The 13362-nt window shown below is 30.1% G+C and overlaps 1 protein-coding gene and 1 long non-coding RNA gene across 2 annotated transcripts; both read left to right on the forward strand.

The window, feature by feature from the left end:
* Positions 1-211: 211 nt before the first annotated feature.
* On the forward strand, positions 212-3214 carry LOC145966960 (uncharacterized). The gene is made up of 2 exons (XM_083091426.1): positions 212-312; positions 1145-3214. Exon 2 carries the CDS (start codon positions 1145-1147, stop codon positions 3041-3043), a length of 1899 nt encoding a protein of 632 aa, XP_082947552.1. The 5' UTR covers positions 212-312; the 3' UTR covers positions 3044-3214.
* A 4804-nt stretch (positions 3215-8018) lies between these two features.
* On the forward strand, positions 8019-10966 carry LOC145966969 (uncharacterized). Its single transcript, XR_014437251.1, has 3 exons — positions 8019-8138; positions 9957-10162; positions 10891-10966. It is a non-coding gene; the product is annotated as an uncharacterized LOC145966969 (long non-coding RNA).
* Positions 10967-13362: the final 2396 nt, after the last annotated feature.

Raw genomic sequence — 13362 nt, forward strand, 5'->3', positions numbered from 1 at the left:
ATAGCTGTTAAGTGAGCAAGTTTATATATAAGTTCTTAATTTATCGCATAATATAAATAGTAAAATGCATCTATATTTCTTAATCATTTTTTCATTATTTGATACATTACATATATAGAGAAAAATAGTCTAAACTTTCATATTTTTTGTCAAACAACTTATCAAATAATTCTTAGTTTCTTTTATGTATCAGTATCCCAATCTGGTCACAATCTTATCTAGTCTTTTATATAACTTGATATTAGCAGTATATAAATGTAGGATAATTATTCAGGGAGGGAGACTTCAAAGCGCATTCACAGCTGTCATAAAGTAAGTAAGAAAAGTCTTTTTTATACACTTTCTTGAAAATTTTCCTTAAAAAATTGTTTTTACAAAGCTATCGTTCCTACTTTAGTTATTTTATAAATAATTTCGAGACTCAAATTTTTTCCTTTTTAGTAAAAGTTTAAAAGTTTAATAAAATGCCAATTTTTTTCCTAACTTATTAATAATGAATTATGTTTGTAAAAAATTTTTCTGTTTAATCTTCTATATCTAATTAATCTATATTTGTAATTGATCTTTTACAATTAATTTCTTTCAAGTAAAATCTACTAATCAATCAATTAATCACTAATATATGTAAGAAAAATTTTATATACACACATATATTATATAATACATATATGTGTGTGTGCGCGCGCGCGCGCGCGCGCGCGCGTGTGTGTGTGTGTGTGTGTGCGTGTGTTATAATATATATATAAATTTTTTTTGCATAAATCAGTGATTAATTGATTAATTAATTCTTAGTAGATTTTACTTGAGAAAACGAGAGAGAACCCATTAATATACATACTTCTATTATATACATACTTCTATTTTAAAGCTCCTACGTTAATTTAGAAGTTGCTATATTTTTATTTACGTAAAAAATCAATATGATATAAGAAACACATATAAGAACCAATTTCACTTTAACCAACTTAATAATTATTATCTCTTTTTCTCTTATATGTCTCTTATGATTTATCAATGTGCTTGTAAATTTTATAAATTTTACATATATATATCATATTTGCATACATTAAAATATGTTGTAATATATTTATAAATATTTACACAACATACATTTATCAAATACACGATTATGATATATTTGCAGATGAAAATCACATTAGCGTTATTTGCTATCTTGGCCATTATCGGCCTGGGCCAATCTCATCAGTTCCCAGATTTCGGTTATGGTCCTCTTCATGAAGATATTCAAGATATTCTTGATTTAGTCCCTGTGAAAAAAATTGCTAAAGTGGTTGCGTATTACGCGAAGCATGATCGTGAAGTACAAGATGCTATTCATTTTCTTGCAACCACACCTACACTCAAAAATCTAGTTATAGATTTCGAGTCTATTCCCGAAGTGATTGAATTTTTTAATGGTCTATATGGGCAAAACATCTATATTTATGATTTAATAAATCAGGTTAATAGAGCCTTCGACATCGAGGAACTAATACCACCTTGGGTTCCATCTCCTACACCTAGTGAACTTCCTCCTACTGGAACTTCTTCGCCTACATCTCCTACACCTAGTGAACTTCCTCCTACTGGAACTTCTTCGCCTACATCTCCTACACCTAGTGAACTTCCTCCTACTGGAACTTCTTCGCCTACATCTACTGGATCTTCTTCGCCTACACCTATTGGATCTTCTTCGCTTACACCTACTGGATCTTCTTCGTCTACATCTACTGGATCTTCTTCGCCTACATCTACTGGATCTTCTTCGCCTACATCTACTGGATCTTCTTCGCCTACATCTACTGGATCTTCTTCGCCTACATCTACTGAATCTTCTTTGCCTACATCTACTGGATCTTCTTCGCCTACATCTACTGGATCTTCTTCGCCTACACCTACTGGATCTTCTTCGCTTACACCTACTGGATCTTCTTCGCCTACATCTACTGGATCTTCTTCGCCTACATCTACTGGATCTTCTTCGCTTACACCTTCTGAATCTTCTCCACCTACACCTACGCAACCTTCTCCACCTACGCCTACATCTACGCCAACGCATGAACCAACATCTTCACCCGTACCTACATCTGCATCGACGGCTGGACCCACATCTTCACCTGTACCTACGCCTACACCTAAATCTGAATATAAACATTTCTTCTATAAATATAATGGAATCAAGAATAAAACCGGTGGGCTCGCAGGATTATTTAGAGATGTTAAGAGGCTCTTCAATTATGATGCCTTTATTAGCGTATATGTGGACAAGCTGAAACACTCTACACATTTCGTCGAGCTTGTTAACGGAATCAAGTCTGAGAACTTCCAAGTGATCGTTAACAAGATTTTTGAAAGTCATTCCGTGCAAGTTATTCAAAATGGCCTCAAGGACAAGGTAAATCTGAACATTGTAGCAGATACCCTCTATCTTCTATTCGGCATTGCTATACCGGACCATGTTAAATCGTTAGAGGAACATTTTGTTGACTTTTTCTACCTCCTTCCAACGCAAGAAATGGTTGACATAGTAGTCAAGTATTTAAACGAAGATAAAGAAGTACAGAACGCCTTCACATTCGTTCTAACATCCGAATTTCATGATCTGCTACGCGCTGTCGAAGCTCTTAAGGAGCATCAGGAATTTGTGGTATATCTTCAAAACCATGGACTCAATATTATTCAACAAATCAAGGAATTGCACAAAGCCATCGGTATGGAAGATTATGTACCCCCTAAAATAGAAAACTTCCTTAAAGCTCAAATTAAAACACAAGAAGTCGGCGGTGGAGTGAAAGCATTGCTCCAGGATCTTTATTCTTTGCTACCTTTTAAAAAGATCGATGCTCTTTTTGAAGAAAAAATATATCAATCCAAAATTTTTAAAGATTTTTATGACGCCGTTACATCCGAAGAGTTCGTAAACCTTCACAATAATCTAGCTGCTCAAGAGCCTGTTCAACAACTTGTTGCAAAAAGCAATGAAAAGGGATTGGATTTAGGGGGATTCCAGCAATTTGCTAGCAGAATAATTGGCTTTAAATAAAAAATTATGTAACATTTTGAATATTAAATATATTTATCATTCGCAATTTATGCAATTATACATACACTCTAATGTAATAAGATAAGTAATGTAATAAGATAGGAGTTCTTAGATTCAATTATATATTGCTTCTGTGTAATCAAAAATAAATTTATTTTGCGCCTTGTTAAAGTGCTTATTTGATTTATTTACCCTTATTATTTATTTACCCTTATTTACAATTATAAGTAATAATAAAAATAAATAGTAATAAGTAATAATAAAAAAAGAAGCAAATATTTAATTAATTCCTGTCAATCTATCAATTTTGCTTATAATTAATATTTATATAATACATGTACATATATATATATATATATATATATATATATATATATATATTCGAAGGCAATGTCCAGTCAATATATTCAGTATTATAAACAAATGTGTACGAAAATAATGCTCAAATTATAAAAAATAAACAAATATTTAACAATTTTTATTTTTGATTTAATTGTCATGCATATTTCAGTGTAATTAAAATATATACATATAAAAATTATATAATATATAATAATTAAAATACATATGATAATTATATAACATTACTTAATTTTTAGTAACTAGAGATATATACACATTGGAGATTATAATAAACAATTGGAATATATTTATAGAAAGCAAAGTCTGTGAGAAAGAAGAATTATCAAGATTTCTTTGAATCTTTTTATGATTATCTTCAATGGAATAAGGGCTTTATCAGTAAAATCAATAAATGCATGAGACATATCGTTGCAAATCTAATTCTCTGTTGATATAAATTTTAACAGGAAATTTTAATAATGAAAGAATCATAATGATAGGGATAATCGCTATAATTGTTGGTTTTGGTATAGCTCATCGCCTTAATTTTCTAATTAGAGAAAGATTTGAAGTATATTCTAGAATTTATTCTGATCAAGCTGCGCGATGAATCATTAATAATTATCTGAAATACAATCAAATAAATACAATGAAATAAATCAATGATAAAATGAGCTTATCGATAACCAGAAAAAGTTTATCACGGAGAGAATTTCAACGAACACTTCAACTAATCTTGACACATTTTGATTGTGCAAAAAAATCATCTATAGATGATAATTAGAAATAGAGAAAAATATAAGACATTTATAAAATTACTTATTATAATATTACTATTACATATAGACATTTACAAATATCGCTTCAAATATTAAAATTATACGATAATCTAAAAGATTTTAAATGTTATCTAAAAATCTAAAAAATTTTAAGTGCTAGAGAAGAACGCACTTGGTAAAGTTATTGGTTATTAGTCATTTTTGCGTAAGAAATATTTCGATAGCACTTGATAAATTATTAATAAATTCTGCATAAAAAATATTTTGATAGCTTTTGCAAATTTCTCTACAAATATTGTAGAGAAGTATTTAAAAATTTCCATTTTTGCAAAACTATCAGAAGAAACTAAAGACTATGTAATGATATCTTCTGAATGAGACAAGAAGATATCAAAATCGCATTAAAGACATTAAATTATTTGCTCTTTGACAAATTTTTCAAAAGTTTCCAATATTTATATAATGGAAATAAGAGAGAGTTAAATAATTTATAATAATTATGAAAATTATGTGCTAAAGTGTAGTATTTTTGAGAATTATGTATTATTATTGTCTTAAACAAAAATATATGTTTTTTAGCATGATATTCTTGATAAAAGAATTGAATAAATCGATAAAATAATCGATTTTGTCTAACATTTTACATTAATCTTATATTTATTAAAATACGTGATTTAGCAAAATAAATTTTAAAACTGAAAGTACAAAAACTGCCATATATGTAAAATTCATTACTTTCCTCTTTCGAACATTCAGAATTCACTTAAACGATTCGATTTGCCTAATACGAACGAATAATTCATCGCCAGGTTTCAACGAAAAAGTGCGATATTTATTTTGAAGAAGTTGAGAATCATAAATTTAATATAATTTTAATATAATTGTGTAAATTATATTTTAATAAAAAATAATCCAATATTGAAACAGACATAGATGTCTCTTTAAATAATTCTCTGATTGAAAAATCTTATAAGTATAATATTTTACAAGTCATGCAAATTGTATATGATAATATTTTTAATTGTTGTGATAATTAACAAAGTTGTATAATACATAGTTACCTATATAGTCAATGTATTTGTATATGCTTATTTTTACAACTCAACTCTACACAGAAATAATATAAAACTTCGTCCTCAACATTGCTATTAATTAAACAGATGTATATGTATCGTGAAGACGATAAATATGTTATTCATTCTTTTAATAGTAAGATTATTTGGGCAATTCGAAAGAACACGAGCAAGCATTTTAACGCGAAGCATCGGATGGATGGTAGAAATTAATACCTCTTAGGATGTCAGGAACTGCATGAACGCGACCAGACTGCCGGGCTAGTGTGAGTGTCATGCTGAAGTCACGATAACGGTAGCCAGGGGAAGACCAACGACAAAGAGAAGGCGCTGCTCGAGGTATAGGATTCAGAAGGGCGCGAGGGCAAACGGCTCGCGGTGTCTGCAGCAAACAATTCCAATTAACTTGCTGGAATTGGAATAGGACTCGTATTCGCATTTGCCCAGCCGACTCCCGGCTCGTGGATGCCACGTCGAGGACATGAGCATTCCTTCGTCCATCCGTCGCGCTTCCTCATTTTTCCTCGTCAAATTTTGCCGTTACGCTATTTGCGTCCGTAAATTGCGTCCACGTCCGGCGAAACTGAAAAACTGTGATGCACGACATGAGAATCGATTGAAAAATTGTGCTATTTTCTTTTACGCACTATTTAATTTATTAAAATACTTTTAAGTGCTGTTTACGCGACGATCATATTTAATTAAAATTTACAAAGACGTTTAAGGAAGTCTTATACACTTTGAAAAAATTTTTTAGACATTATAAAAGTTTTAATAATCTTTGAGACTTGAATGTTTTGCTCGATTTTAATTAATGGATATTAATGTCAGTTTTTATTCGCTGGATTTATAGATGGAATAAATGAAGTAGATAAATACTTGATATATAATATAAACTTTATATTTATAATCTTGATTTATTAAACTAATAATTTTAATTACTACTGTTCTCTATATAGGGAAAAAGTATTACTATACGTCATGTATTTTAATATAATTTTTTTAAAAAATTATTACAAATATATTGAATGTATTTATCTCCATACGTGATTAATATGTAATATTAATAAATACAAAGAGTATGTAATATTAATAGAAAGAAAGAGAAAGAGAAAATAGAAGATAGATTATAATATTGTATATTTAATATTAAAAATATATGATAAATTATATTATTTAATATATTATTTATATATATAATTAATTTATAATTATTGTATAATTATTTTTTAAGAATTATGATGTTTTATTGATTAGAAACGGCTAAAATTTTTTATTTAAAATATGATTATTTTACATGTATTTCCATGATTTTATCAGCACATATTTTACGTTTGTGTTTCCTATGTGGAATATCTTAAAATCAGTTGTTTTTTTAATAGTAGATTTGTAAAGTCATATTATGGATTTGATTTCTTTTTTCAACAAAAATGTCAAGTAGTACTGAAATAAAATTATTTATTTTTTTATTTTTCAACAGTTATGATCCGTAAATATTTAGGATAAATAAATATAAGGAATAAAAAATATTTTTTGCATTTTTTTTTAAATTAAATTTCAAGAAAAAAAGAAAAATACATATAACATATATCTAAGTTCCATACATAATTATATATATTTAAGCATATATACATAATTATATCAGTTAATATTATATATATATATATATATTTTTCAGATTATATTACATAAAAGAGGAATTAAATGACGCGTGCTTTGTAATGCTCTAGTGATATCTAAAAAGCAAACTTTCGAGATCGAGTTCCGAGCGAATGATAGTCTATGTTATTACATAGTTTTCTGTACATGCGTATCAAACGGATGACAGTGGGACGATTATCCGTTGTATAATGCTCGTCATCACTGTCATCGGTTGAGGCAGCCATAAAGCACAGCGAACGACGCTGCGTCGTTGCCCTTAGACAATGCCGTGCTTCTGAGCTGCTCAGATATTGAAGATGCCCGAAAGCTGTGTGTACTGATCTTGATATGTACACAACGTCTAGCCCGCTTCTCAACATTATTAAATCCTACCTTGCCCATGGACCAACCGTGCGGGACAATAGCGTTCTTTAAGCGTCCGTTACGTCACGATAACGTGTCGCGAATTGATAATCGGTCCGTTGGATAAAATTGTCTCGTCTCAAAATTCCTTTCATCGTTTTGCATATACTCTGTCCCATGAGAATCTTATTGTTAGATTAACTCTTATAGGTTTATTTTTTTCGCACGAGAATAAGTTAGATATGTTTTGGATTCTGCCTTTATTTTATAATAAATATATTTTTTATTTGCCTTCTTTATTTTTACGGATTTTTAATTTCTTTAAATTCCTTGCTGTGATATTTTTATAGCAAGAAAACAGATAACTTATAGATAATAAATAAATTATGGAAGCGTAATTTAGAAGAGAATTACACATATTTATCATATATGACTAATTACAAGATAATTATCTATTCGTAAATATATTTTTAGAAGAATATATATCAAAAGCATATAAACTTTTATTTATCTGTTTACTCTTTTTTATTATTTTATTGCTTTATCATTGCTTATCGCAGCAGTATAAGTAATTATCTTTTCTCCTTCAGGTCCGTACTTGATCCCTGATTCTCGTTCTACGAGAGAACATTACCTACCGTATGACCGCGGCAAATCGACGAGTTTATAGGCCAACGACGGCCGTTTACGGTGGCGTAATTGCCCATCCGATGATCGCGCGGGCGTCATATAATCACCAGCTCGTAAGCCTCGAACAGCTTAATCCATGAGGAGTCGCGTCATTACCCGCGTCGTCAGCGCGGCGTCGCCGACGATAGTCGTCATTGTCGTTGCCGTCGCCGCCGTCGTCGTCGTCGACGTTGCTGAAATTCCAGTCAAGAGAGAAGACATTTAAAAGTAAGTATAGCCGGGCGGATCTTTGCCTAGTGGGCTTAAAAGTCAAGTGCCAAGAGCGCAATTTATCTCATCCATTTGCCAGATGAGAAGGCAGGGGGAACGGGGTGAGGTGAACCGCCGAGTAGAGAACGGTCGCTACATGAAACAAGGGATGTCGGGGGAGGAAGGCTCGATCTCTCACCACTGCTTTTACCTCGGCTCGTTATGCCGACACCACGACCACTTTATTGAATGTCTCATTTTATTTCCCGGCATGAAAAGTATCATTTTTCTCGCTCTCAAAATTATTTTTATTTCACAGCCTTCATATTCCATCTGCGTCTTCTATTTGTGGTCCAATGGCAAGGTCAATCTCTTGCTAATCTCATTACTCTTAAAAGCTTTCTTCACAAACAAATATGTAAGAATATGTAAGTTGTTGTTTGAAGAATAATAGTATACAAACATTTAATAAATAGTCTAAAGAAAAAATAACATTTATAACAGTTTAAAAATATAAAATAATACAAAAGAAATTATAAAAGTATATATGGAGAAAAAACTGCGCATAATATAAACATAATAAATAATAATTGATTTTCTAAAAATATATATAACAAATATAAAGAGAGAGAAAGAAAGCAAATGTGCAATATTATAACAAAATATAATTAAATATATAATTATGTTATGTAAGCTATTTTATTTTTTATTTTTTAAGGATGATGGAAAAAGAATAAATTATAGGAAAAAAATTATAAACCGCTTCTGTTGATAATTATAATTTAATTAAAACGCACTACACATAAAATATAGGCTCGAAGAATTTGCAAAGTTTTATGAAGACAAGGTGTGGTAATTATTATATCATAGATCGCACGGCAAAGATATCATGATAGCTATCATCCGCCTTTATACAGCGTGAGTGCACCCAATATTGGAAATTCTATAGCACGTGCATGTGGTCGTAGCCGTTTACACGTACGCGCACCATCTCGATACAGATATGTTTATTACCGGGAACGACATAGACACCCCCGCTCGGGCTATGACTTATCGGACGCGACTTGTTGCGCGTACACGTTGAACCGCGAAACAATTGTTTCCGGTCTTTCCTAGATTACGACGCTACGTTGTAGCGATTAATAACGCGATCGATGATAAAGCATTGTTTTTTTTTTTGTGCGGACCGCGTCACGGAATCGCAATTAAAGGATCGTAAAAGTCCGATAACGGACGATTAATTTTTTTACAGCAGCTTCCTTTGCGACGGTGCATCTGAGAAGAAAAAAAAATATATATAAGACGACTGCGAAACTCGTTAAACTCGAAAGATGCGCGCTCAAACAGCAGAAAGCGCTTCTTCAAAGTTCTGAAAAAAGCAACCTCTTTCGCAAAGTCAGCAATTACGCGACGACTGATGAGAACAAAGCTTAAAGCTTTAGATGAATATTTTTCTCTCTCTTTTATATATCTATTTTTTATAAAATCTTAATTATACGGTAGACTTTTATAGTGTGATTAACGCGTTAGTCTACTAAATGCTGGCATTAAAGCTCCAGAAATTTTAAATTTAGAACGAACATTTAATTTTAGTCTTTTCTAGATATGTGGGAGTCTTTGAAATAAAATTGAAGCTATAAATATAATAAAAATAATAAATATATAAATATATAATAATTAGAATAAAATGAATATTTTATTTATTTATAAATCACTACCTGTCACATAAACTGCTTGCAAGTAGTTAGAAATTCTTAAAGAATTTGATTTTTTAAAATTCTTTGATTATATATATACGGATAAATCAGATACAAAAAAGTTATCTCATAATTCTAGAAAACAAGTAACTTAAGGGACTAAACGTGACGGAAAAAGTCCATCGTGAAGCAGACTTAACCGTCCAACACGTGTATCGACTGACGAACGCAGGGTCATGTGAGGGAAGAGACAAGAAAGAGCAGAAACGACGAGATGAAAGAGAGAAGGAGATGAGATACCGAGCGAGCGTCGCAGAAAGTACGAGTGCTGTTAGAATGCGAGAAGTACGTTCGCAATCAGCAGAGTTGCTGTCTGCAGGCATATCACGTCGTTACATAACAAGATTATATCATTAACTGGCGAGATGCAGACAACGACTATAGTCGATAACGATATGAAGCTGAACTCTATTTTCACTGATTAATGAGCGTCGCATATGCTAAAAATATACAGCATACATCCAACACTTACCAATAAATGAAATTATCAATTAAAATGCTTGTCACTTGTTTCGCAAAAATATAGTAAACAGTATCGTAGAAGATGTAAAAGCAATCTTTTTTAAAATATTATCAAAAAAGTTAATGTTTTAAATATATTGAATAAAATTTATAAACAATTAAGAGTATCTTAATGTTATGTAATTTGTGCGGAGAGATTAATCTCTTTCATATTTTATAAGATTCTAAAAACTTTTTTATCTTTTTTTTTTGATATTTTTTTAAACAAAAATATAACCTTTGCATCATAAGTAAAATATATTAATTCGTTTTCATTATAAGTAAAATAAAAAAAGACAATTTAGATTTAAAAAGCACAAAAAAATAGAATAAATTGCACTAGTTAGAAATAATTGCAATAGTAAATATAACATTGCAGATTGAAATTTTTCACTTAATGTATTTTAATATTAAATGAAATTCTCAATATATTTAAAACATGTATCTATGATATGATTATGTGCTAATTTCGACATTGTAATATGTTTATTAAATTAATTTGAATGTTACAGAGAATATTTATTTTAAAGACATCTAGACTGTAAGAGAGAAAATGGAGCATTTTCAATATTTCAATGGCCTTCTCCGATCGCCTTTCATGCGGCAAAAGCTGGTGATTCTAATAAACGATTCGATCACATCTACAAGTGACCCATTCCGACAACTTCGACTGAATAAATGAATTTCATGCGTACTTATTGGAACAAGCACTTGAATGCAACGACGGAAATATCATGTAGTTGTTCACACACACACACACATTTTTTTATTCTTTGATTAATAAATTATATTAAATTAAAATCAATATTAAATTCATTCCAATAAAGAATTTACGAAAGAAAGCCGAGAACTAACACATGAAACAATAAAAAAATAATAAAGCAGGGAAGTTAAATGAAGATTAAGTAAAGAAACAAGCAATTAAAATAAAGGATATATTTGACTAGAAGCATAAGAATACTAGAGAAAGTATTTATGTGTATGTTAAACAATATTTACTGACTGACAACATTAGAATTCTATTTGAAGCTGCCACATATTAAACTTTTTTTTAATATTTATATTTGCGATTTTAATAGAATTTTATATTTCACTTAAATTTTACAAAAGAACAAAATCGTATATTCTTATGTCAAACGCGCATAGAAAGATTATAGATTGATATAATGGAATAATTATAACGAAAAGAATAAAATAGATGAAAGAAGAAAAAGTGGGAGATAACATCTGGCTATAAAAACCGATAAAATATAATAAAAAGAAATGATTTTCTATATCTCCGTTGCGACGTGAAGCCATTGATAAGGATAACTGGGTGGTAGATAGAGGCCTTTGAGTATTGTGTACAGAATTTCTATGGGGGGGAGAGAGATGAGGCGAATTCATGGGGTAATTCCGTGTTCGATACATCGTGCGCGCTTAAGGCTGCGATGTTACCGGCGTCACATAAGCGTAATACCGGATAAGCCGCAATAATGCAGACCCGCTGTGCGTGCATGCGAAAGCGGAATAGATCCTGCTGTTCGGAGAGCTTCAAGAGCCAAACGTCCGTGGTATAATCATTGTACTGAAACATAGCAAGAATAATGTAACACTTCGGCGATAATCCGACGAATCGAGAAGTTTTAAGAAATCTGAAAGTTCTCTCTGTGATGTGAAGACATATAAAGCCAAACAGATTAAAGCAGATTATATATAAAAATTTCGCTATTACTAGATGTAATTTCTTTATACAATATGTTTTCAGTTTTCAGCTTTTTTCTTCCAAATGCAAATGCGAGTTAAAAATCATGATTGCATTTAGGAAGAACAAAAGATGTGTATTTAATCGATGCTTTGCGAGTGGAACAATGAATAATGAATGAAAGATTAACCACCGAGGTATTGTTAAAGACAGCCAGCTTTACGGATAATCGCATAGTTTGAAAAATTAAATATAATTCGGATTGAAAGAGCGCAATAAAATAATTGAATCGTAGATCTAACTAATTAATATAACGAAAATAATTAGCATCAGTCCATGATATATCAATCGTTTAATGAGTAATTAATCTATAATATAATTAAAAATATTCCTATAATATTCCTAATTCCTAAATTATCATATAATATAACACATATATAAAATATTGTATTTCTTATTTTAATATATTTATAATAAAATATCTTTAATATAAAACGTTTGTATTTATAATAAAATATTTTTTATTAATTAATATTCTTATATAGATTTTAATATTTGTATTTAATTTGCGTTTAGTCTTTGTAATAATTATACTGTAACATATTTCATATTCGGCACCCCGAATTTTCTCATCTGAATAATCAGCACGGACTGCTGAATTAAATAATCCAGCGGATTTGATCGATAGCTAATAATCATAGTTCCTCGATTTTTAAATCTAATAGAAAACTTGGATTTCGTCAAGCCACGAAACATCTCACATTTTATTAACTTTTCGTACCCTTATTGCATCCTTCTCTTATTATTTTATCTCTAATGCCTCCTAAAAAAGACATGCTCGAGTGAACATCGCTCGACTTCATCAAACGCAGATACAAATTTGAGCAAAATATGTATCAATATTTTTTTCACAACTATCAACCGTTTATATGTCGCATTTCACATTGAAAGTGTGAAATAACACGTTTATTTGCACGTCCAACCATCATTGATCCGTGAACAAATAATTTATGTCTCAATTTAGTTTCTCAAACACATTTATTTCATATAATAAATTATAAAATAGTAAATTAATAAATTATTAAATAATAAATTATTGTTTTACTGTAATCTTTATAATAATAATAATAATAATAATATAATATTATATTAATAATAATTATTTCTTTCATATTTACAATAAAATATTATTAAAAATATATTAATTAAAATATATTATTTGATGTTTTATGATTGGATCTTTCGACAATTTAACAATAAGTATAATTCAAACTGAAGACACACAGTAAAACTATGAAAT

Source organism: Camponotus vicinus, unplaced genomic scaffold, assembly GCF_025532165.1.
Source record: "Camponotus vicinus isolate PSW18456_S1 unplaced genomic scaffold, iyCamVici1.0 SCAF_2, whole genome shotgun sequence".
Lineage (NCBI taxonomy): Eukaryota > Metazoa > Arthropoda > Insecta > Hymenoptera > Formicidae > Camponotus > Camponotus vicinus.

Excerpts from the sequence above, each read along its gene's own strand:
- LOC145966960 (XM_083091426.1), top strand. The coding sequence starts at position 1,145 with ATGAAAATCACATTAGCGTTATTTGCTATCTTGGCCATTATCGGCCTG.